This window comes from Tachypleus tridentatus, chromosome 12 (genome assembly GCF_004210375.1).
Source record: "Tachypleus tridentatus isolate NWPU-2018 chromosome 12, ASM421037v1, whole genome shotgun sequence".
NCBI classification, from domain to species: Eukaryota; Metazoa; Arthropoda; class Merostomata; order Xiphosura; family Limulidae; genus Tachypleus; species Tachypleus tridentatus.
In genome coordinates this window covers 21000286-21027910 of record NC_134836.1, presented here as the reverse complement: position 1 = coordinate 21027910, position 27625 = coordinate 21000286, and the positions used below count along the sequence as shown (strand labels likewise).

The following is a 27625-nucleotide window of genomic DNA, read 5'->3' as shown; positions in this document are numbered from 1 at the left end:
AGACGATGAAGCCGTAGTTCCACGAAATAGAACCAGAGGGTGCGTTGCTAGGGGCGCGTTACTAGTTCGGTATGACAGGCGTACGTGATGTCGAAAACGTTTAGGCACTTTTACAAAGGCACATTTTAGGCTACTATAATAAACGGACATGACGACTAAATGGAAATAGTAGGTGCTTAGCTAGGGACACACAAAATGTATCAACGTAATTAGATTTCATACAATTAATTTATAATACAAAACAATTAGTTCTATACTTTAATTACATTTACATATGTAAATCATTTTGTAAAAGGACACTTATTTAAACATCATGAAATTATTTAAAATTTACTATTTCATTGGTCTTATTATTTTATCATAAACTAAGTGATCATTTCGATAATTTTTGGTGCCATTATTATAACAAAACAATTTTGGACACAATGTTTCTTTTAACGCCACTAATTTTGTTATCACACTACCTGGAAATAACTGACTCTGTTGCTACTGAGGTGCATAATTCGTTGTATTGTATAATAAAATCTCATACATTTCACATATTTAAGTAAATATCATAAACTAGAATTTAATCAGTCTTTCGTTTTTAAGATTGTTCTAAGCCGACTGACACAGTGTGAATTTCTAACCATTTATACAGTATTGAATACAGTACTGAATAGAAAGTACACAATAATTGTAAGCTGACTGAAATATTCCATCAGATATTTAGAATATTCATTTAGTATTTTGTACCACTATGTAATGTGAAAGAACTACATTTACTTACCTTTAAATTTCAGTGATATATAAAAACTCTAGTCAAAGTGTGGTGAACATTATATGTATGTAGAAAATATGTAGAGTTCAGTCCCCAAATATTTATGAAAAATGATAAGATTAAATATTCAATAATAGTGATTAATTACATTTATTATGTAGTAAAATGATTTATTACAAAGTTTATTAACTAGATTTAAAATTAAAGATAGTGAAACATGCGTTTTATGCGGAGGTAAACAACATTTTTCTCCTTTCTGTATCTTCTTTTCACTGGCTACTCTTCCCACGTGACGAGCTTTGTATTACTTAACAGACAAAGACTAGCTAGTTGACGTTAGTGACCAGATTGCATATGTGTGTGTTTTAAAAGTTTCAATGTTTTATGAAATTTTAATAGAAAAGGGATGAAAAAATAGTAAATCGTTAGTTGCAGCAAAATGAATTAGCCTCGTTTTAATATTGGATGCCATGCATGTTATATTATATGTCTCGTTGGCTTGAGAAACCGAAACAGTCTATGAAACATTATCTGAAAGAATCCACGAACACTTTATAAATATATTCGATACTTTCACAAGATTTGTGCACGCGAAAGCAGATTGGAGATGTGTTTGTCAGTGACCACTACCTGATCATGCAGAAAAATAATTACATATGGTGAATTTGGATCCCAATCATAGATCTGGTAACCGTTACATTAGTCGAGAAAAGAGAATACTGCGATTCACTGGGACTGCTTTCATATGATATTAACATAATAAAATCATCGAGAACTGTCGAACGTAAACTGATAAAAACAGTTCTGCAAGGACCATATTGTCTGCGTGTGTTTGTGTGGCAATATTGTACATGTATTTATTATCGTTGTCGACGTGAATTAAAGAAACTTCAGTTATATATGCACTCAAATAATTATAGTAAAGAAACTGGTAAATGTTGTTATTCTGTAATAGTTAGTAAACATGTTTAGTATGTGGTCAAATTATTTATTACAGAGTTTATCAACTAGAAACTGAAAATAAAGATAGCGAAACATGCGTTCTTTTCTGCATGTAAAATGTTTATAAAGAGAACTATAAACTGTATGTTAATTCCTTCATTTCTTATAAAAACATTAGGTGTGACAAAACACAAATAAGTACTATGTTAAATGTGATATTAACACTAACTAACTCTAGAAACAGTGCAAAATGTGTTACGCTAATACCCAAATTTCAGTGCGCATTCAACGTACATGAAATTTAGGTATCAGCGTAACACTGTTGCAAAATATATTTGTGTTTTAAACATATAACGTGAGACAATTCAAGTAAAAACTAGACTGTTAAACATATAACGTGAGACAATTCAAATAAAAACTGGACTGTTAGCAGTTGTTGTATAATGCCCCCCAATGGCTCAGCGGTATGTCTGCGGACTTACAACGCTAAAAATCGGGTTTCGATACCCGTGGTGGACACAGCACAGATAGCCCATTGTGTAGCTTTGTGCTTAATTCAAAAACAAACAAAAAAACAATCATTGTATAATGAAATCACATAATGTTGAAAATTATTCTAAGCTTATATTTGAAAATTATTGTTGTTTTCTGTTTATAAACAAATTTCTAGTGTGGACAATATTGTTTATATTATACTTGTTATTATTGTCGAAATGAAGAACTTTTATATAAATTTGGATTCTACAAAGATAGTAATCATATATTTGTCATGGTTTTCTTATAAAATGTTTTCATGTGACTATGTTCTCATCAAACGTGTCCTTTTTTATGTAGATCAAACTACAAAATCTTTATGATGAGAAACTTTTTAGTGTTAAAAATAATAATTGTGTTCAGAATCGTTTTATTATGATAATATCACCAAACACATTTGAAATAATCATTTGATTTATGCTTAAATAGCAAAACTAGTGAAGCGGTACAATTTAGATTATTACATGATACGTGAATAAGCGTCCTTTTTTAGAACTATTTACATATAAATAGTCAAGAAACATAATTGAATATAGACTAAAAGATTTATTGTTTTAAACTGATGTATTAAATCTAGTCACATTTAAATACAGTGATACACTTTGTATGACCCTAGCAACGAACCCTCTGGTTCCAGTTAGGGGAACCATGTCATTATATTCGCTTGGTTTCACTTCAAGGATCTATTACATAATCGTCGGGCCTGGCATGGCCAAGCGCGTAAGGCGTGCGGCTCGTAATCCGAGGGTCGCGGGTTCGCGCCCGCGTCGCGCTAAACATGCTCGCCCTCCCAGCCGTGGGGGGTGTATAATGTGACGGTCAATCCCACTATTCGTTGGTAAAAGAGTAGCCCAAGAGTTGGCGGTGGGTGGTGATGATTAGCTGCCTTCCCTCTAGTCTTACACTGCTAAATTAGGGACGGCTAGCACAGATAGCCCTCGAGTAGCTTTGTGCGAAATTCCAAAACAAACAAACAAACGTACAAAAAAAAACATAATCGTCCCTGACGTCATGCCCTACTGCCATGGTGGCATAATAACGCGCCTTTTGGTTCCACTTCATGGAACTATGACGTCATCTTCTCCAGTGACATCATCGTCTCTTACACTTCTTACCTCTCCTCATTGCTTGAAGTTGGCACACGTGGGACGTCCTCTGTCGGTATAACTGGTAAGTGCATCCATAACTACTTATGACCTTCGCAGAAACTTATTTAATATTTTACAAGAGGTGTTGGTGCAATATACCAAGCCATTTTTCATTTATAATAATAAATGGGCCTTTTTGCTCGGATTTCTGTTAATTCTAAGTATAACGTGAGTGTTTTTTTCATATGTTTTTTGTATGTGCTCAGCCTTATCATTCAAAAGTAAAATTTTCAAAGTGTTGGTTGGACTGAATCTATCAGGGTTTTGTGCAATTATTTGCGATTCATATTATGAATCACTATCGTGGCTGATGATATGTATGTTTTCAACCGCTTTACACTAGCGGTGTAAAATGTATCAATATTTCACAGCTGTGTAACGGATTCAAGTTACTGGAGCCGTAAAGTATCTACATTTTTCTTAACGCCACCTATTGTTCGAGGGGCCAACTTTCTAATAACAGAATAAAATGCTATAAACTAGAAAATTCAAGTTATAAAAACAAGAATAGCAAAATATTTTGAAAAACGAAACATTTCGAGACCTTAATTCCATTTCAAATAATTTAAAAATCAGTTTGCAATAATGAACTGTTTGAGCTTAATATTTTCCTTTGCCCTACATTTTTATTTGTTTCTTCTTATAGTAATATTTCGCCCAACAAAGATTTATTTACACGTTCTGTTATGAATGAAGTACTCTACAAGAAATATAAATAATGACGCCATAGGTTACCTTCACGGAAGAACTTACGTTTATTGTCTTGTTAGATGTCGCTTTCATCCAAATTTCTACAATCTCACCACCAGAGGACTGAAAAGGTGCGTATTTGGTCTTCCCCTTTGGTAATGGACAAACTTAACATCGACCTTTCAGTCGTTTACTTAGAACTAACCACCACACTCATGTTAAACATCTAAGTAAAGACATTAAATTTGATAACTGTTAAATTCATTTTTATCTCTTATTGTCAACATTATAAAATATGCAAACAGAATTACCTACGATAAACAACCACAAAAATTACTTTATAATTCAACAAACATTCACTAATGTTCAGAAAAATGTTTACTTGTGCAAGCTGTACTGACATTTTATAATACTCGAACTAAGAGAACACAGTTTATAACATTCAAACAACTGTTACATATCACTAGTCTGATTACGTGATCACTGTTGAGCACGTTTTTTTTACAATTACATTAAACGGAAATCAGCTCATAATCGTTGTTCATACTTGAAAATAAACAAAAAGAGATAGGGGTAGCACAACACACATTTCTGCTCAGTTCTTTGACGAACAGGCTCTATTTGACCCATCTTAAACTCCAAATTAAGAGTTTAGGTTTTAAGCGCTTGAATGGTGGAATTTAAAATATTGTATAATTGTAATGACAATTTGAAATATATGTTGTGGCTAAGTATTCGATGGTTTATTGCTAAGGGGAAACTAATGTAGAATGTATTCTAATTTTTACACAAATCGTCAATGGTAATTGCTGAATTTAGGGAAGAATGCAATCTGTTCTTATACGAATCTTTATTGGTAAATAAATGTGCAATCCAATGGAGACCTTCTTGTTGTTACGCGAATCGTTATTGTTGGATGTGGAATCCACCGAATAATTTGTTATGTTGTTATACGAATTGTCATAGGTTTAAGCAGAACACAATGAAGAACGCATTACGTTATTACATAAATTATCACTGATGGATTGTTTTGTGGTTGAATATTCAGTAATCCTGTTTGTAGGGCATGTTTCCTAGAGGAACTTTGCACTTCGTTTATAGCAAACATTTAATTAGATATGAAACGTTAAAGTTAGCACTTTTCAATATCTTAATACACGAATTATTAACATTAATTTCACTGTACATATAATTTCTAATAGCAACCAATTAAAGAATACGTACAACATACGCTCCACCAATCAGCTGTCCAGCCTGTCCGATATAGAGTGTAGAGGCACTGTCAAAAACCAGTTCTTTAGGAATTCGGTTGTTCTCCACCTTTCCAAACTCTTCACATTGAAAATATAAACTAACAGTGTTGCCATAAGCCTTCAACGCAAACCTAGATATGTTAATGAATAAAATAAAGTTATTGTAACAGAGAGATAGTCTCACCGTTTCACGTTACAGTGTAATCATTAGTTTTACTCGTCATAATTCATTGCTCAACTCATTGTGAAATGTAATGAAAAATGTTTTACGGATATATTTTGAATTTGGTTTACAATAAAACAGCTAACATACTTTCTCCAACTTCCAATAAAATCTGGAACAGTAAATGTGGCCAAAATTTGAGAGGACAGGTGCATTGTGACATCAGTGTAGTAAAGACTTATGTTGACAAAGTTATCATATGATTCCACTATGTGTACTCCCAGCTGGACAATCGTCTCCGAAGGATTAACAACTAAACGAAAGAAAATAGGGAAAATTAACTTTAAAGAACACATCTTATTTAAGTGTCAAAATTAAGCAGAAGATCTCAAAAAATTGCTTAGTCGTTACATTAAACTTAATACCAGTATCTGGGAAAGTGCAACGAGATATCATGGGGCCGTGAAGCAAAATTATATGAAGGTCCTTAATCACTTGTTTATGATAAAAATAAAGACAACACGTTTATCTAAGAATCAGCTTTTTAAAATCAAAATAAAGACAGTTCTGAATTTAAGCATCAGCTCTTTAAGATCAAAATAAAAACAGTTCTGAATTTAAGCATCAGCTCTTTAAGATCAAAATAAAGACAGTTTTGAATTTAAGCATCAGCTCTTTAAGGTTAAAATAAAGACAGTTCTGGATTTAAGCATCAGCTCTTTAAGGTCGAAATAAAGACAGTCCTGGATTTAAGCATCAGCTCTTTGAGGTCAAAATAAAGACAGTCCTGGATTTAAGCATCAGCTCTTTAAGGTCAAAATAAAGACTGTTCTGGATTTAAGTATCAGTTCTTTAATGTACTGTATTTTAATATTTATATTTTCGAAAACAGTTTCGTTTTTTGCTTCTTTTTTAAGCTTTTCTTACGTCGTTTTTAACGTGTTAAGATATAGACCAGTTCCCTTTTAGCAATGTTATAACTAAATTCACTTTACCTGCAAACAGATAGCCTCCTGAAGGTTCTCGACGTTCGGGTTTAATAGTTGCTAAAATGGAAAAGTCACGAAACATTTGTTTTGGCAGATACAGCCGGTAGGGAGCTCTAATCTCCGCCTTTTCTTTGAATCCGAAAGCGGGAAAACCGTCTAGGCCATCGACAAAGTACACCATTGAGGAGGTAAAAGGTATTTTTATAGTTTCAAGAAAATCCAATGACTGGAGACGTTCTATATAATGCAGAAACAAACAATGAGCTATAAAAGTAGATAGGTATATTTTAAAAGTAATTTCAGTAAGAATCTCTGACTTAGACTTTCTAATTCTGCAGGAAGTAAATTATCAAAGAATATTTAAAAATTTATATATTGATATATTATTGTACTTGATGTTAAATGATTTAATGAATTTCCTCGCACTAATCCATGGATTTTTGACGCGGCCAGAAAAACAAACAGAAAATGTTTACTTGGAAAGATAAAAGTTACAACATGCGAGGTTTCCTGCTGGTATAGTTCGTTTGCTCTATTGTCAATTAGTGCCTTCATACCATAATGGGGGGCTGGTATGCTAACTTCAAAAAGTAAGTTTTCAACTTAATTACCCCAATGGTAGTACCTTATTTCATTTTTCTTATTTTTAATCAATTATTTTCTTCTTTACTTGGGAGAGCAATCAATTTCCCACAATTCTCTGTAGACAGTGAAGGATTATATAAATGTGGGACATTGTGGGCTCAATTGAGCACCCACACCTCGCTCTCCTAATTTTAATTTCTGTATCTATTACTACTCTTTTATTTCTTATGTGAGACTGGCGAATGGAGGTTAAGATTGATAGACAGTGTATCCCCACCGCAATGTTGGTCCTACTTCCCAGTCACCCCCAAAACCTAGGGTACATTTTATAATCCCACATTATAACTTGTACCCTGGGATCTTTTCAATTAGTGCAGCGTTTTTTGTTTAATTTATTTTTGTTTCAGCTTATTTTTCATGTTATAACAAACTAATATAATTAGTCAGAGATTTGGATTTGCTGTTTTAACACAGTCCTTTCTTGTGATTTTGCTTATTTAACTTCGTTAAATTGTATTAATTTTACTAAAATATATAGATACATATAGATAGATAGATAAATAGGCAGACAGATAAAGTAGACAGACACATTATAATATAAAATATTGTTTGCATTTCCCGCAAACCTGCATCAGATTTGATTTTATATGCAATATAAAGAAATTCCATTTTCTTTTTGTGTATATTTTCGTCTTAATGAGGCTTAGCTTGCTAAAGATCCAATTTCTCTTACTCTGAAAGAACCATAAAAACTAAAAAAAAACAAAAAACAAGTTAGACGCCAAGATTTTGTAAATACGATTATGGAAAACATAAAACGCGGACCGGGCAAAATGGTATATATATATATATGTGTATATTTAGTGCATATGCGACACTAAAATTTTAGACTGGAAAATGAATAACTAAGTAACAAGACAAAAGTGGAACAGAGTTTTTGTTCTTGTTTTTTTCTGGATGTGTCTGCACTAAAATTCATATTTTAACATGCAAAAATGCTGCTAAGTTTCAAAGTAAGAAGCTCGCTTCCTTGCTGTCTGAAATAAAATAGTACTCTACGCATTAAGAAACGATATTATACCTCCCCTGTTTGTTCTTTATGCAATCATTTGAAAGCTTCGCATTCATTGGCTGGAGCTAAATAAATGTGTTTTCGTTTTGACGACTTATAGATATTTAACAGAATACTGAACTTTCACATAAATGAGGATGCAGTCAAAGTAAGAAATAAAACGGAAACCAACAACAGGATCCGTCACGCAGTAAGATTTTTGGCATGACCTCAGACACGTGCAGTTCTGAAACTTTCTACACTGTGAAATTTGTTTTCATACTCTGAGCCATAGTACACTTCAAGCAGCAAGATGTAAAGATGTTTTTGGTTCTCTAATAGTCTGTTAATGTTCACTGAGAAATCGGAAGCTATTCATAAAGAGCGAGAGACGTACTTGTTGTTAAGTGCAAAGTTACACAGGGAGCCATTTGTGCTCTATCCACAGCGAGTATCGAAACTCGATTTTTAGTTTTATAAGCACTGAGACTTACCGATGAGTCACCTGGGGAGGAGGCGAAGAGAGTGGGAAGGGATTTATTGTCGAAAATAATTTCTCCCTTTTCTTCATGGCCAAGCGCGTAAGGCGTGCGACTTGTAATCCAAGGGTCGCGGGTTTGCGCCCGCGTTGCGCTAAACATGCTCGCCCTCCCAGCCGTGGGGGCGAATAATGTGATGATCAATCCCACTATTCGTTGGTAAAAGAGTAGCCCAAGAGTTGGCGGTGGGTGGTGATGACTAGCTGCCTTCCCTCTAGTCTCACACTGCTAAATTAGGGACGGCTAGCACAGATAGCCCTCGATTAGCTTTGTGCGAAATTCCAAAACAAACAAACAAACCCTTTTCTTCTTAGCAAAAAACAGAAATACAACAGCTGTATGCAGAAAGTAAAATATATCTTAAAACTTGTGTTCTTTGTAAAATAAATTATTCTGGCAGGGGGGGGAAGGTAAGTGAAATTCCCCCGAAATGTGTGGTTCTCATTCTATCAAGTCTATTTCAGGCAGTGTAGCCATAGTATAGTTCTGGCTTTATTAAATTGTTTTGTTTGTTTGTTTTTGAATTTCGCGCAAAGCTACTCGAGGGCTATCTGCGATAGCCGTCCCTAATTTAGCAGTGTAAAATTAGAGGGAAGGCAGCTAGTCATTACCACCCACCTCCAACTCTTGGGCTACTCTTTTACCAACGAATAGTGGGATTGATCATAACATTATAACGCCCCCACGGCTGAAAGGGCGAGCATGTTTGGCGTAACGTGGATTCGAACCCGCGACCCTCAGATTAGGAGTCGATCGCCTTAACTGCCTTTATTGGATTGCGTCTGACTTTCTAGAGTAAGGATACATTCCGGCTTCTGTAGTCAGGAGTTATTCAGGTCAAAGAAGCAAATGATTTGCTTCTGTTAAAGATTATTAGTACTGAAGTACTATTAAAATAGTTATTTTATAACACTCTGTGGCTTTTTTATCGATTGGAGGTAACTATACCCCATTATAATATAGAAAAAGTGGCTACAAATAAAAATGAAACAAAAGAGAAACAATGTTAGTAACATGTTCCACGAAAGTTACGTTTCAATTTACATCAAGTTTGTTCTTGATGTGCTAAAAACACGTCGGTCCACGAAGTCTTGATCAAACTGAAGGGTTTCTATTTCAGCGTTATGACGTTTGCTTACTTGCTGGCTTCCCATAACGTTTTTATGACGCAAGTTTATACTTAAAAAAAAAGGTTGACAGATGAGTCTAAAGGTTGAATACAGGGAGTTAATACGAAAAAAACAAAACAAAAGAGAAAGAAACTGACACAGTCAGTAAATTTCAGATCTGGTTACTGATCCAAATACCACGTGGATTTGGGGGTATAGTTATTTATTTACAAGGACTATCTGCCTATAGATATTCCTAACTTTGAACTTAGAGGCCAAAAAGAAAATAACTTGTCAACGACATCTATTGCCAACTTTTGGACTAAGTTTGTCTGATTGAACTGTGGGATGTAACCGTTATAACACACACACGAAGCTCACTTTTAGGACAACAGATCACGAACCATAAGTCCTTGGATTCACAGTCTAACTCACGCATCAATATTAACCACCAAGAATGTTTAAATGTGGATGTTTCAGGCATATATTTGGGTCTTAATCCACGGTGTTAAATTAACAAAACGTATAAAATCATACTTAGAAAGCACTTTTAAAACAAGTATTCAAATTAACTTGTTATCAATAAGAATGGAAAATCGTATTAAATTCTTCATATACAGCTGACATTGGAGGAACATTAAATCAACGACTTCAAAAATTAGAACTTCGCAAAAGAAAACAAAATCAACACATAACTAACCTTAGATTAGGAGATATTTTTATCCTACGATATTTTTAACTAGCTTCAATAAACAAACATATATTTTCATTGGATTATTTGGGCATTAAGATCGAAAGATTTGGAGCAGTTAAATGCTATAAAATACTATAAAACAGAAATGAAAGAACCACATGAGGATGAGAAAGTGTTGCTTGGACATATTTTTAATTTGCTTAAACACTTAGCAGAAAGACACTTTTTGGTAGTGCCCGGCATGGCCAGGTGATTAAGGCGCTCGACTCGTAATCTGAGGTTCGAATCCCTGTCGCACCGAACATGCTCGCCCTTTCAGCCGTGATAGCATTATAATGGGACGATCAATCCCGCTATTCGTTGATAAAAGAGTAGCCCAAGAGTTGGCGGTGGGTAGTGATGACTAGCTGCCTTCTCTCTCTAGTCTTACTGCTAAATTAGGGACGGATAGCGCAGATAGCCTTCGAGTAACTTTGCGCGAAATTCAAAAACAATAACTGACTAATGAAATCTTTGAAAACAGCTATAGAAAACATACTTGATGGATCAATTAAACTATCGCATATTAATAAAATAAATATATAGGTTTAAAGATTTTGTTATAGTTTCTGTAAACTTTCGGTGTGAACTGTGGAAATATTTTATGCAAAATGATATCTATTGGAAAGCTGCAGAAATCTTTCATTGGGAAGACATCAGGTAAACCGAGATATGTTTAAAGATGGATTGAACTGGTAAATAAATGAAGGTTTGTTAAACTGTATAGCCTTAAACTGCTAAATTAGGGATGGCTAGCGCAGATAGCCCTCGTGTTGCTTTGCGTGAAATTCAAAATCAAACAAAAACACTCTTGTTAATAAAACTCATTGGACATGCTATACATGCTTGTGTATGGATAGTAAGAGATTTAAGAGATGTTTGTGTCTTTGCTAACGAAAAGCCCTGCAGATAAGTCAGAACCGATTGTTTAGTTTTGCTTTTATTTCGACATGTTATTCTTTCGTTGCATGCAACTAGTTCTGGGTTGAATGTCAAAATTTTAATTAAATAAGTGAACGAATGGAAAAGATTAGATTCTATTGTCCTAAACATGCAGTGAAAGCTAGGATCGTTTTGATATTAACACACACACACATGCAGAAAATCCTTTTATAAAAGCTATAATTTGAATTTCAGTTTCACATTGTTTTAGCAGCTGATCAATTAGTATGAATACCTCAACTGAAGATAGAACTTTAAAAAATTATAATTTATCTGAACTTTATTGTAACAAGTTAATAACCTTACAAAGACAAGAATAATTAAATATAAAAATTATAAAGTGGGAATAGACGAAGTTATGTTAAACAAAATGAAAAAAACACAACGAAAAACAGCAACAGATAAACAGGTCATGTTACACGGGAAGTTATTTTGAAATTGTGGCTTTTGGCAGACATCTTCCTAGTAATGTACAAAACATATCATGTATAGATTTTATAATGATATTGATAAAAGCTTGTAATGTTTACGACTTTCTTTTAAACTTTAGTTTTAAAATTTTTTTACGTACATGTATATAGACGCTCAAGGATTATTTTAGATAAAAGAGATAAAAATATTTGGTGTAGACCACTAATCAACTTCAAAGTTTCTTTTTCAGAAACCGCCTCAAATTATAAAAAAAAAAGTACTTTGTCAGATCACAACTTATTTGAATGAATTTTCTTATAAAAGTTATAAGTATTGGAAGTGAAGCATTTTAGTTGTGTGTGAATAGTAAATTTGTTTTGTATATAAGTCTGATCTTGTAACTATTAATTGGAGGGAGGGAAAGAGGGTGCCTTTTGCCAACACTTATCTGTCGTAATCGAGTGGGCCAGGTAGTTAGGGCACTTAACTCGCAATCTGAAGGTTGCGGCTTCAAATTCCCACCACACCAAACATGCTCACCCTTTTAGCCGTGAGGCAGTTATAATGTTGTGATCAATCCCACTATTCGTTGGTGAAAGAGTAGCTCAATGTTTGATGGTGAATGGTGACGACTCGCTGCCTTCTCTCTAAGCTTTCACTGCTTAAGTATGGATGGCTAACGCAGATAGGCCTCGTGTATCATTGAGTGAAATTCAAAACAAACAAACAAACTTAATCGTATGAAATTTTATTTGTTCATCTTTATAGCGCAAAAACCTGAAGATGACCCACGAAAGTCGAAACGTTATTCTGTAGTTTATTTTAATTAAAGTTTTAATACCCATACCAGCTATCTTGAGATTATAAGTCTTGAAATTACTGTAAGGTACGAGACATTGTTAAATTATACTGACGTTCATACATTTTTTCAAATAATCGTGCACCAAACATGCTCGCCCTTTTAGCCGTGGGGACGTTATAATGTTACGGTAAATCCCACTATTCGTTGGTAAAACAGTAGCCCAAGAGTTGGCGGTGGGTGGTGATTGATAACTACCTGCCTTTTCCCTGGTCTTTCGCTGCTAATTTAGGGAAGGCTAGTGCGAATTTCAAAAAAACAAACAAATAATCCTGACCAGTGGCATTAAGCACCCACAAATTTTTTTTAATGCTGCTTACGGTGAAAAAAGCATATACAATATACAGTAAAGAACGGAGGGCACGCGATTGATAACGTATGTACTGTATTAACGGGAGCGATTAAAAAGTAATCATTTCGCAACTGTTACAGAGTAGATACAAAACAAATGTAATACGTTTTTCGTATTTACTACACTGCCATCTAGTGCGTACGTTAGCAACTGTATAATTTTTTTTTAAGAATTTGTTTTTTCTCCTTTATTTTTAGTAAACATTCTACTTCTATTTTCTTTATAAGAATCTGAGTTCTCCCTGTTCTTTTTAAAAAACAAAATAAACCCTAGCTCCAAAACGCTGATACAGTACTACCCTGTCTATCAGTTAAAGATATAGTGTGTAACAACAGAGAATATAACGAGTTGAAGTTGCTATTATTTCGGGTGATATTAAAACTTGAATTGTTCGACTGTTGAAAGTGACGATACGTTCGAAACTTTGTGGGTGGAAAGGTGGGATAGATGAATCTGATGAATGATCTTACGATGAACTCTTCTCTCTCTCTTTCTATATATATATATATTTTTGAAAGTGTTGACACGGGTGTTTTTCTCTTTAGGATGGGGCTTAATTTTTGGGTTCAAATCTCCGTAACAATTAAACAATCAATTAAACACAGTCGTAGCTTGAATTCCAGTTTCACTTTCAAATCTGAACACTTTTTTACTTTTTCAGAAATCCAGGGTCACCTCAAGTGTCCACTTTACCTAATGTTTAGTACTCTACCAGTTCTGTACACACTAACTCAGATTAAAATTTTGTATCTCGCAAACACAGTATAAAAACTTTGTATAATATGAAACATATCTGATTGAAAGGTTTCATTAAGAATTACAAACGTTATTTTATTCTTTTATTTACAATACCGAATCGAAAATAGCCCTAAACATCTATGAATTATGGCGAAATGTAGTAGCCACAGTGTTATCTGTCACAATACGGCCCGGCGTGGCCAGGTAGGGTAAGGCATTAGACTGGTAATCTGAGGGTCGCAGGTTCGAATCCCCGTCGCACCAAACATGCTCATCCTTCCAGCCTTGGAGGCGTTATAATGTTACGGTCAATCCCACTATTCATTGGTAAAAGAGTAGCCCAAGAGTTGGTGGTGAGTGGTGACAACTAGCTGCCTTCCCTCTAGTCTTTCGCTATTAAATTAGAGATGGCTAGCGCAGATAGGCCTCGAGTAGCTTTGCGCGAAATTCAAAAATAAACAAACTGTCATAAAACCCTAGCCAAAAAGTCTAAGGTTCAAGGCGCAATGTAGAAAAATTTGGAAAATGTTATAATTTTTTTATATTTATTCTCGCAATTCGATTTAGACTAGACATATACACGATGAGCGCTACTCAGTGGTTTCAGTCTCTCTGTTTAGTGGTTCTAAGTTGTAGAAAACTATTCATGACTATTTATTTCTATCGATAACAACAGTATGATAATTTTAGTTCCAGTATCTCCACTTGATTTTATATTTCACCATACAGCGGACACAAACTTTCTGAATCTTATAAATAAAAGGATTTTTAATATCAACTCTTGAGCGAAACTAAAAATCAATCTGGCAATTAGTATAGTAAATTAAATATGCATTCTCATTTATTTATTTCATAAATTGGGTTTCCACGCTGTTAATTAACGGTTGTTGGATCAGAAATTGTTAATAAAATAAATAAATGAATAAAAATTAAACGCAAGTTCGTTCACGTTATACATACACGGGATAATTTCGTAAGCCTACTTCAGTGTGATGAGAGTTTATTTCAGATATTTAACACACTAGAGCGCCATGACTTTAACTGATTATTCTTGTTTTAAGTTCGCAGCATAATAAATAGCGAAGGGATCAAACCCCGAATTTTAGCATCATAAGCACTGAATTTTACAGTTGAATCACGGAAAACCAAGCATTATAAATAGAATATAGTTTGTTTTTATTTTATTTGTATTCATTATCAAACCTTCTGTAGTTCACACCTACTGCCTTATTTTTCTTTAAGCCCAGCATGGTCAGGTGGGTTAAGACGTTCAACTCGTAATCTGATGGTTGCGGGTTCGAATCCCCGTCGCACCAAACATGCCCGCACTTTCAGCCTTCTTTATATTAATTCAGTCTTTAGGGTGATGGAAAACAGTTTCTCGGTGACATCAAAGACCTAAAAACGTTTATGGTTATTTAAACACGATTTTCCAGCCAAATGCGGCCAATGGGATAACAGACCAACAAGGGTCAAAAAGCAGCCGAAATTAAGTGTTTGTAAAATTGTTCTTGATATATTTTCATTAAGGTACAAATATCTTGAAACATAGATTGAAAACGAAAAAAACATAGAATAAAATGTTAATATTAGACTACAAATAACAATCTAAAAAGAGTCGGTTTTTATTTGTTTTGAATTTTACGCGAAGCTATACATGTGCTAGCCGTCCCTAATTTTACAGTGCAAGACTAGATTGAAGTCAGCTAGTCATCACCACCCACCGCCGACTCTTGAGCTACTCTTTTACCAACGAATAGTGGGATTGACCGTCACTTATAACGCCCCCACAGCTGAAAGGACGAGCATGTTTGGTGTGATGGGGATTCGAACCCGTAACATTCAGATTACGAGTCGAGTGTCTTAACCACCTAGCCACGCCGGGCCGACAGAAGCGATCTCCTACATATTGCATAATAAACCATTAGATAGTATGCATCAGGGTTTGAAGGAATTTGTCAAAGTCAATATTTACCAGCTGTAAGGGCTACTGAAGGCTTAGTTTCGGTTTTTCTTTTGTTGGCTTTGCCATTGCTGAAGCAACTTTCTCAAAGAAGTGAGTTTAAAGCAAAGCCAGCTGCGTATCAGTAAAATAAACATAGTTTCCGAGTAAAACAACCAGACAAACAAATATATTCACCGATGAAACGCTGGGAGTACTTGTGTTAGTTCTACAAACAAAAGAAAAAACAAAAAAAAAGAAGTCGTACTATTGGTTATGGATCACTCTGACATGTCGAAAACGTTTAGATGTTTTCCAAAGTGAGCATATATATTAAAAGATAAAAATAAAAAAATGAACATATCTGGTAGGAAATTAAAGTTTTTGTTTAAATTCACAGTCCATGTGCATACTGATGTATTAAAAATTATGTTTGAAGAGTTCATTGTGGCATACAAAAATTATATAAAAATTATAATGATTATTGTTATGATATTGAATTTATGATACATTTTAATAATATAACAGCTAAACTAGACTTTGTTTTAAAGTCTTTAGATTTTGCAACATTTACAACTTAGACACTTATAATGTAAAAATAAATAAATAAACGAGTTGCTCAGTGCTATGAAAACTTGGCAACTTTCCGCGGACGCCCACCTGTGTGTGGAAAGTAATATAAATAAATATACATTTGTACTCACACAGCACGTTTCTTTATTGTTGATTTTGGTTGGGATTTCAAATTTATAAAACGTTTTCAATGCATGTTTTTAAATGTTAAGACATATATCACAACGAATTGTAAAAACCTATATATATATACATGAGTTGTTTTTTTTTCCTGGCTCTTTGAACCGAGGTAACTTTTACTTTTCTCTTTGTTTTAACTGTATGATTTAAAACTTAAGCAAGCATTCCATTGATTTTTATCCTGGTCAGTAGAGAGATCAGAGAATGATTCTTCCGTGCACATGCAACACCTACAAGATCACAGAATTGTTGTATGATACTACAGATAAACATGTTAAATGTGAGATGTTTTGAAAGATGTTAAATATGAGGGATTAAGTTTTAGAGTATATAGTATATTGTTATATAATACTACAGGTAAAGATGTTAAAAATTAGAGGTTTTGTTTTAGAGTATATATTATATGCTTACATAATACTACAGGTGAAGATGTTAAAATATGAGAGGTTTTGTTTTAGAGTATATAGTTTATGGTTATGTAATATTACAGGTGACGATGTTAAATATGAGAGGTTTTGCTTTAGAGTATATAGTTTATGGTTATATAATACTACAGGTGGAGATGTTAAATATGAGAGATTTTGTTTTATAGTATATGGTATATCCGTATATAATACTACAGGTAAAGATGTTAAATGTGATAGGTTTTGTTTCAGAATATTTGGTATATTGTTTTTTCACACTACAGCTAAAGATGTTAAACATGAAAGATTTGTTTTAGAGTATATAATATAGCACTGTGCAAAAGTGTTAGGACAAAGCCAAAAGCTAAATTTCAGGTAATTTCAAAGAACAATGAAAAATAAATCATAACACAAGTTAGTCTTTATATTTAGTACAACATAAACTCAGTGTAGTGCTTGAGTTAAACAAACTGTTAATATTTTGTGTGTACCCTTTTTGCTTTAATAACTACAGACAGTCTTTCAGGAATTGTTGCAACATATTTAATCAAAATGTCCTAAGGAAGCTTACTCCAAATGTCTCTAATATACTCCAATAAAATTTACTTTGAAGTATCTTTTGATTTGTCACGTTTCTGATGTATTGAATCCCAGGTCTGTATAACTGGGTTGAGATCGGGGATATGTCAGGGTGCTTGGTACAAGTATATGGTAGATCTAAAGAATGATAAGTATTCTCACCTTGGCTCATTTAATTTTCAACAGAGATCAGTGAAGTATTACCATAATGTTGAAATTTACATTATGTGATGACATGGAAGTATAAGCTCCATAAAATGGAAAGAATAACAAAATATTCTCTTGTCTTAACACTTTTGCACAGTACTGTATATTGTTGTGTGATATTGCAAGTAAAGATGTCAAATGTGAGGGGTTTTGTTTTAGAGTATTGGGTGCATTGTTGTATGATACTACAGGTAAAAATGTTATATATGAGAGATTTTGTTGTAGTGTATAGTATATGTTTGTTGTATGATACTACAGGTAAAAATGTTATATATGAGAGATTTTGTTGTAGTGTATAGTATATGTTTGTTGTATGATACTACAGGTAAAAATGTTATATATAAGAGATTTTGTTGTAGTGTATAGTATATGTTTGTTTTATGATACTACACAAAAAGATGTTAAACATAAGATGTTTTTGTTTTAGAGCATATTGTTTATGATTCCACATAGTGCCCAAAAATTCTGAAATAATAGATAATTTGCAGCTTTTCTTAATTTCAGATACGCAACTAACTGTGTCAAAGCATAAGAATGTCGAGGTAATCCTATGTGTCAGAGAACGTTCATACCAACTTTTATGTACATCATCCAAACAGACAAAGAACAACATCATTCACAGTGATGTTAGGAAGTTGCAGACAAAGTTTAATAAGATTAGCAGGGTAGACCATTGACACTGACTAAAATATGATTTGCAATGTTCAAATGGAATAGAAATACCGTTTTCAATCTTGTTTTTAATTACAAGAATAGGGCGTGGAGTACATTATGCTCCGTGGTTCCAGACTTTCCGAACACCTTGTACAGGTAAAGATGTTAACTAATTAGATGTTAAGTTTGGTTTAGTGTGCTATTCACTAGGTAACATTGAAGCTGTCTCATGAATAATGCATTATTTTAATAGTAACAGGCATGTAACATTCCACTGGCATAAATATTATAATGACAAAAAAATAAAAATGTATTTTACCTTTTTTTTCAGGTATTTTATATTTTTTTTACAAGCGTTCAAATGTATTTTGTATTCCCCGTACCTCTGATCCAATCTTTTATACGTAAGTTTTGATAGACAGGTTTTCTCTTTTTCAGGACTGAAAGGAATGAGGTCGGAAGTTCAACTGACAGACAACATGGCGACATGACTAAAGCCAAGGCATTTTGATGAATATATTTTCTTTGAAAGATTAGGACATCAAGAGTGACGAATCTATAGTAAAAATGTAAATACTGCAGTATAAAAGACATATACTGCTATTCCGTATATATACAAAAAGAAGCGTCCCTATACTGAGTACCAGATCACATTTTTTATTATGAAACTAGCAGCTTAATGACTGTCATGAATTTTGTATCGAAATGAATGGAGTATTTTTATTCCTCAATCTGATTGTACATTTATATGGGACTTGTAGATTATGTAGCATTGATGCTACTATCTCATTATTGTGAATTATTTAGCAAACGTTCTATTTAAGACATTCAGTTGAAATTCATATTTATTGTTAGGTTTCTAATTGTACCCGAAATTTCTTTTATTTAATTAAACAATGTAACATAACAAATCCTAAATAACGTCTTTTGTTATGTTTTGAACATAATGCTCTTACTTTGAATTATCATCTTCCCAGAAAGTACTTATAGATATTCAGCCTTAATTAGCACCTGCTCAATTTTAACATACAGAAGTAATTACCGTAAATTAACGTATACTAATTGTTGAGTCAGACTGTAATTTCCTTAAAATATCATTTGCAATGTGTCCACGTTTAGTCTTAAATCATCGCCTGCCCAGTTGTTAACCTTTAGATGTATCGACATTTAAGTATCGCCTGTACAGTTGATAACCTTTAAATGTATCGATACTGAAATATTGTCTGCCCAGTTGTTAACCTTTAGATGTATCGATACTGAAATATTGTATGCCCAGTTGTTAACCTTTAAATGTATAGACATTTAAATATCGTCTGTACAGTTGTTAACCTTTAGATGTATCGTCATATAAGTATCGTCTGCACAGTTGTTAACCTTCAGATGTATCGACACAGAAATATCGTCTGGTAGCTCTGAACACTTGGAAAGTATCGACAATGAAATATCTTCCTCTTTGTGTGTTAACAGTAGGATGATATCTATTCAGATACATAGATATTCTGCTAAGTATCATAACCGTAACTACTCTAAAATATCGCATGGGCTTCTTAACACCAATCGCAATTATCCTGAAATATAGTGTGATTAATGTTAATATACTATCGTAGCTACCCTGAAACATTACATGCCCATATCAACATAATACCGTGACTACTCTGAAATATCATATTCTTAGTATGAAGGGTTAGATAAGAACTCTTCCAATAATCTGGTATTGAGTCCAACCTATCATTTGATTAACCACTGTCAGTGATTGCTCTTTCTGAGGATCGACTCTGATGTAATGTTCCTAAATTATTGTCTCCTTCATATTATACTTATGCTACTGTTTTTCCTAAGTTGTAAATATATCAGCTTATTAAACATGTTTTGTTCTTTCATTTTACGCTAAAACTATTAATTTCTCACAAGCTTTAGTTTACTCTTTTTAAAAAGAACAGGAAGTATAATATATGGTGGACAGAGCATGGATAGCTCTGTTTAGCTTTGTGCTTAATACCAACCATCAACAACAAAATCTTCTAGACATTAGTGTCGTCGCAGATGAATACTCGGTGAGTGCCAACAAACACCAGTCGTAAACAATTTGTAAATCCAACAGAAATATGTCATTATAGAAAGCAATAAGACCAGGAGGAACCTTTGTCCATTGGCAGTGATGTCCATGACACTAGACCCCAGAAAGTTATTTACAAAGCAGTTATCCATCCACACCATTTTGTCAAAACAATTACAAAATTATCTAAAGAATGCAATGTCAGTTGTGCTGTTGGGTTCATTAGAGGCCAGGATATTCTCGAGGTATATTTCTCTCCAGGTATCATATCCAAATAGAGCATTGGTGCCCATGGTCTATCATAAATCTCTTCTCTTTGAAGCACAAAGAATTTTCAATGTCGATGCATTCATCCATTTAGAAAGACTCTTGACATAAGTAAACCTCTGTCTTCCACTTTCTCTCTTTCCTTCAGTCTTTTCTGTTATGAACAAAGTTTCAGTATCTTCCTTCTTCATGACGTGTCAGAGAAACTCCAAAAGTCTCTTTCTAATGTTAACCGTCAGATTCCATCTGCGACTTGCTCTTGACAAAATATTTTCATTTGAGGTGTGATTTGTCCAATGTTCCTTCAAGATGCGCCTCAAGTGCCATACAAAAAAAAAGAAAAGCTTCAATTCACCTTTTCCGACCTTGACAACACATTCTGAGGTACTATGGCCATTACAAACAAGGGTGGTGAAGGACGGTGTTCATAAAGGAAAGAAATATGTTTTAATGTTTCGGGGCCTTTTAATACGTCACAAGAGTTTGTTAGATTTGAATACAAAATATGCTGTCCGTATGGACTTTATCACACAGTCTTCAGAAACCAAGCACTGTTAACGAAACTCAGACGACAGGGTTAGTCTTCTAAGTATACAAGAGAACTTGAATAACAAATTCTCTCAGGCATGCCAACACCAAATACTACCTCGTAAAAGTAGTAAATACTGACCCTTCTTCTCACACCGAGCCAGTCTTTAAAATCAGCACCAAATACCACCTTGTAACACTAGTATGAATACTGACCCTTCTTCTCACACCAAGCCATTCCTTAAAATAACTACCCAGTACATAACGTTACCGTGGATACCAACTCTTTAAAATCAGCACCAAATACCACCTCGTAACAGTAGTATGAATACTGACCCTTCTTCTCACACCAAGCCATTCCTTAAAATAACTACCCAGTACATAACGTTACCGTGGATACCAACTCTTCTTCCCATTAAACTTAACACATGATCTTTTCTGCATTTATACGTAAACTACATCATACTAAAGTAAAATATATATATAAAGGCATGAATTAACATGCAACCAAAATTTCTTCTCACTAAATTAAAGCATGGCCCTTTTGTATGCAATCTACTTTCAGTAAAATAAAATACATAATATTAAAGGAACGCAAAGTAAATTCTTATTCTCAGTAAACTAAAGCATGACCCTTTCGTATTCAACATATATTCAGTTAAAAGAAGATCATATTAAAGTATATAGAGCAGTCCTCTGATACTCACCAGTTATTTTGTGATATACGACATTATGGTAGTAAGGATTGTAAATCAGTGAATTGGAAGAAACTCATTAGTATGCGTGGTCATCTTCTGTATCGTTATGATCCGTGGCCATACAAGAAAAGTCTTCATTAGTTACAACCTAACACTTGAAGGAATACATTTTTACCTAATACAATCACTAAGTCTTTGTTATATACTCACTTTCTCACTACGTCTTCCCCTCCCCCTGTAAATAGTGTTGAGTTTAATATTATCCTTGTGGTTGTTATGTGATTTTCACTTGGAAATAACAAAAGGTAGTGGAATCAAACATGATGAACAAGTTTACAAACCTTAAGGAAAGACATCTCTTTTTATTCTAATATCATTTACAACCTCAGAAAGATAAAGGTGAGATTCCAACAGACACACCCCTTGTTGTTAACAGGGTGAAACTTCACCCCTTCCTTAAGTACAATGTATAACAAATAAGAAATTACATCCGTAATAAGTAAAACAAAAAACAACAAAATCCTTAAACTGTGCACACATGATTAGTCGTGAGATTTAATAATGTACTTCTAACTGAAAACTATTTAATTATTTTTACTAACTAAAGCATTATGGTAATATCTAGACCTAAGTTTTTCAATCACCCGAGTTGAGATTTGACACTTTTCTTGGATGTAGTTTATGTATTGGTACTTCACACCAACAGACGTAAGATAACACATTTTTAAAGACTGTGTTCCAAAGCTATAAGTTTTAGGAACAACAAATAGCAATGTAGTTGTTTCTGAAAATTTTGATGAACAAGGAATTTATACTTAAACTTACTTGTGCAGAGCGATAAATATTCTGTAATTTTAGGTGCTATTTTGATACGTGCATCTCTCAAGCTGGCCCAGCATGGCCAGGTGGGTTAAGGCGTTCAACTCGTAATCTGAGGGTCGAGGGTACGACTAGAGGTCGTGCTGTAACAAACAGATGATTAATCGAAATGATTTCTCACAGATACTTCACCCTATCGTATTACTCAATAAAGCATTTGTGATGGCTTGGCAGGTTGCCAGATGTATCTTGATATCTCTTCTTCGAGAACATTCTTTCATTATGATTATTCTAAATCAGCCATTATATACATACCAGTAATACGGATATGAACTGTGACATTGTTTTAGAGCTTAAATTTGACTAAAGTTCCTTAGAGATCTAGCAGAAGATCTTGTTTAAATCTTCTTCAACGACACATTGTCTGGATACATCGGACTCTTCTAGTATGATAAAAAGTGTGAGAATTATCTGTTAATGTGATTCTAAGGTATATTAACGACGGAAGTCATCTCCCAAAAAATTAAACGTTGTAATAAACAACATAACTGTTACCAGGTGATTGTTAATTGCACAAAATCAATAACTTCAGATGCCCTAAAATTTACAGTTCAATGATGTTTTACATTTAATTTGTAAACTTCCTCCTTTATAACTCTGTTTGTAAATAACTAAAATTTCGAATGTTTTTTTGCATACAGGCAGTTTATAAAGGTCGAATAATGGGGTAAATAAAATCCAAGTTCTGAGATGATAAAATTTAACTCGGTACTTTATACGAAAGGGGAAGGGGTTTCAAATAAAGTGTACTGTTAACTGTCGTCAGTGCGACATTAAAATAAAGTGTTGCTGTTCGAAAGGCTTAACGACAATAATATATTAATGTACATCCTTGGAAATGTATGACCCAAAAATCGAACTCTGGATTTTGGTGTTGTAAGTCCAAAAACTTACTGCTGTCCATCGGGAGAATAAACTGATTGAAGTGAGAACTGTGTAGGAAATGAATTCTCTATCTTTAACCGTACAGGTAATATTACTTCTAGGCAAGTGGGCAACTCTTAATGAATAATTGTCATTAATTAGCCCCCCAAGTGGGACATTGATATGTCTGCGGACTTAATACCAAAAGAAATCACGTTTCGATGCCCGTGGTAGGCAGAGCACAGATAACCCGTTATGTAGCTTTTTGCTTAATAACAAACAACATTATCTTGATTTAAAAAAAAAAAAAAAAGCCAACTGTATCCTAAAGACAACCTAAGGTCAAAACGTTGTTCTCTGCTTTATTAGTAAAAGTGTTAATACCCATACCAGCCGTCATGAGGTACATTTTCACTTCAAGCGGGTTTCATGTCATCACTGAGAATGACTTCGTCAGCTGATTTAAAGTGGCCTTGGTTCAGGTGAGAGTTATAAGAAAACAGTCAATTAATTTCCCTCAAAGTTACTGCGTTGTTTCTTTATTATTATTATTCATAGTTTAATCTTTAATAGCTTTCCAAAAGAAAACTTTTAAGTGAACATTCTGAACCTTCAGAATGGACTTCACGTGTAGTTATTGTATCATTTGCAGTTTGGACTACGTTTACCCCTTATAATTTCAATGTTAAAATTCTGGGAAAATTATGAAAGTTTTTATTTTAGCCAGCTAATTATATCTGACGTTTTTAAAGTTTGAAGGAAATCTGTTTTATTTTCCCTACACCAGTGCTGCGGTCTAGGAGTTGTTAAATTCTGTGACTTCCACTAGATGAAGACAGTTTATTTCGCGCAAAGCTGCACAAGGGCTATCTGTATTAGCCGTCCTTAATTTAGGAGTTTAAGACTAGAAGGAAGGCAGCTAGTCATTACCACCCACCGCCAACTCTTGGGCTACTCTTTTACCAACGAATAGTGGGATTGACCGTCACATTATAACGCCCCCACGGCTAAAAGGCATGTTTGGTGTGACGGGGATTTGAAATTGCGACCCTCAGATTACGAGTCGAACGCCTTAACTTACCTGGCCATGCCGGGCATTAGGTGGAGACGGACTATTGCAAAGGGTAAAAATATATCAAATAAAATAAAATAACTTAAATCACCATAAAGTTAAATTTCAGAAAAAGCTCGTGTTTTTCAGGTATTCTGTCCTTAGGTGATGCCGTATGAGAATTCCTTTGATGGTGATGATTGATGTACTGTAAAACAAATCGATATCTCTTGAATTTGGAAATCTGTATCCCCTCTGTGTAATTAGTAATAACCTTTTCATGCACATGGAATGACGTAGTTCCGCATTTTGTTTGTAGACTAAATTAGGGTTGTTCAGCAATTAATTTTTAAATAAAAAAGTACCGAACCCTTGTAACGGGTGTGTGGTTGAGAGGAATTTCTATCAAACAGAAAGGGAGTTAAGTAATAGCTCAACTTGCAGTTGGCAGTTGAAACGCGTCTTAAAACTAATTGTAGTGTTTCTGCCTTTCGACTGAAGAAACATAATAATAATAATCAAAGCAAGTTGCGAGCCTTTGATCCACAGGAAACGACAGAAATTAAGCACTGGAGTATTTCAAAGACTGACAAAATGGCTGATAACCAGAAAACAAAAATCAGAGACACATGATACATTTTAGGATTACATCAGAAAACAAAAACAATACTATAAGCAAGTGATTACATGTTTTTAAGATTTTCTGATAGCACGAGGTAACATTAGGTGTTATTGATTTGCTTAATTATTAATTCAATATTTATGTTTAGTTGAAAAATATTTTTGTGTTCTTTGTCCGTAATTAATTACATTGCAATTACATTTCCAAGATCATTTTCCAGTGTTGTTTGCTTTTTTCCTTTGTGTTTCAGATGCAAACTTGTGATCATGTTTAGTTTTAAGTAACTGTGGGTGGCCTATTTGGTTGTTAATTGAGATTTCGCGGTTCGTGTAATTCGTTGTCACAAAAATACGCTCCGCACTTTGTACACAGTCCATCTTAAGATTAATCATTGATGGTTAAATCCTACTATTTGATTGAAATACCTCAAGAGTTGACGGTGAGTGCTATTGATTAGCTGTCTCCCTTCTAAACTATCATTTCAAAATTACGGTTCACATACTATTTCCGTGTGAAATACTTTTCATCACGTTTTCTGTTATACTACGCTTTTTGAGTAGAAACTTCCAAAATTTTAAGCATTTTATCAAGCTAGTTTATGGTTTAAGCTAATCAGATGTCCTGTGAGATTTTAAAGTGTATTTTGATCAGTATTCTGAAACTATTATAAAAGAAAGTAAAGCAAAACAGTAATGAAGTGAAATGAATTCAGAGATTTAGATTTTTCTTTGAATGTATTATATATTATCTACACTCAATAATGTTTTATAATATTTTTATATATACATATATATGTTTCGTAAACTACATGGAATTTCTTATTTTTTTTCTATTTGTCTATATAAGCCTTTATTTCAGTCTCTAGGTTTTAAATTGTTTGTTTGTTGGTAACCGTAAAGATGTACAATGAGCTATTTGTACTATGCCAACTGAGTTTATCGAAACCCAATTTTTAGAGTTATAAGTCTTCATACTAAACGCTCATCCAACGATACACGTAACTTCTTCCTTTTTTGGAAAATTCTTAGCTTGGTTCGCAGAAAGTTAGTTAATACATTAGTATAAATTACAAGTGAATTTGAAAGTTTTTTTCAATTAACAAATCAGCGTCACGAATCTATTGCATTTTCTTAAAGGTTGATTTTTTTTTCTCTATTTCCTCAATATCACGTCAGAACGAATAGTCATCAAGTGAAAAACTGTGTGTACATTGAACAACACACTTCCCTTCTGTCATCTGTTTGCGTAAGACTATCAATCATAACGTGTAAAATGCCACACTTGGCAAAGCGAGAAAACCTTTTCAGTTATTGAAATGTAAAGAAACATCAAGATCAACTGCAGATGTTTCATACCCATTACGGTTTCAGACCAGAAGCGTAAAAAAAAATATTTTAGATTCATCTTATATAGCTGTCACAGGTCGATACGCATTTAATCTTCTTCCATTCAATACCACGTAAAATTTTGGATACAGTCTGTGTATCTTATTTTATCTTAAAGGGTATAATAAAAATATTATATTAATGTGTGACATATTTACACGTTACACGTTTTTTAGGCCTATTATAAATATCAGAAATAATCGTAGCTAAAATCCAGAGGTATAACACGGAACAAAGCAGTAGTTAAAGTACAAAAGTGTGACTCAGTAGAGCATGGTGGCTAAAATTGAGGATTATAAGTCGGTAAATAATGACCTTAAATCCAGAGTTGTATCTGAACTAAAAATGTTAGCTAAAATCTAGAGACGTAATTTAACGAGGAATTGTAGCTGAAGTCCATACGAGTAATTTCGTAATGAATGATATTTTTATACAAAGTTCTAAGTCAGTAAAGAATAGTAGCTAAAACCCAGAAGTGTGCCCCAGTAAAGAACCGTAGGTGATTTCCCGTACTGTAATACAGTTGATAATGGTAGTTACGATCCAGAGGAGTAACTCATTAAAAAATTGTAGCTAAAACCCAAAATCTGTAACTCAGCTAAAATACAAAGTTGTACCTCAACAAGGAATGGTAGCTAAAATCCAAGAGTTGTTACTCAGTAAATGAACCAGTTATGTTCATTATTTTCAAAACATAACCCGGAAGTCTCTGCACCGTAACCTTGACTGCAGAAAATGTCATTAGCGTACTCTGATCTACATTTGTTCAAAGTTTGACACTGGAAAGTTGTCCGCCTGTATCTGCAGCAGACTATGTCCTTCATTCCATACACAGCCCTCTGTTATTTACTCAGAATCTTATAACAGGCCAAGCGCACGATAGTGGATAGCATTTCGGGCTGTGGGGTTGACGTTCCATATTTAGCTTCCCGTTATTT

At 33.8% G+C, this 27625-nt stretch overlaps 1 protein-coding gene and 1 long non-coding RNA gene across 20 annotated transcripts in view; one reads left to right on the top strand and one right to left on the bottom strand.

Moving 5' to 3' along the window:
• The window catches only part of LOC143235125 (uncharacterized), a 332951-nt gene that overhangs the window by 118123 nt on the left and 187203 nt on the right, over nucleotides 1–27625 (bottom strand). For all 17 annotated transcript variants that reach the window (XM_076472974.1, XM_076472961.1, XM_076472966.1 and 14 more), the window contains 3 exons: nucleotides 6486–6716; nucleotides 5641–5803; nucleotides 5299–5458 (listed from right to left, as the gene is read on the bottom strand). In XM_076472974.1, the coding sequence (XP_076329089.1) occupies nucleotides 5299–5458; nucleotides 5641–5803; nucleotides 6486–6716 (554 nt within the window). The remainder of the gene's footprint in view (nucleotides 1–5298; nucleotides 5459–5640; nucleotides 5804–6485; nucleotides 6717–27625) is intronic.
• LOC143235129 (uncharacterized) lies at nucleotides 3220–19341 on the top strand. Of its 3 annotated transcripts, XR_013018931.1 has the most exons (4): nucleotides 3220–3406; nucleotides 4031–4205; nucleotides 18188–18493; nucleotides 18776–19341. It is a non-coding gene; the product is annotated as an uncharacterized LOC143235129 (long non-coding RNA). The 3 variants fall into 3 exon arrangements; XR_013018929.1 differs by lacking the exons at nucleotides 3220–3406; nucleotides 4031–4205 and adding an exon at nucleotides 6537–6667 and having other exon boundaries at nucleotides 18776–19225; XR_013018930.1 differs by lacking the exons at nucleotides 3220–3406; nucleotides 4031–4205 and adding an exon at nucleotides 6548–6674 and having other exon boundaries at nucleotides 18776–19225.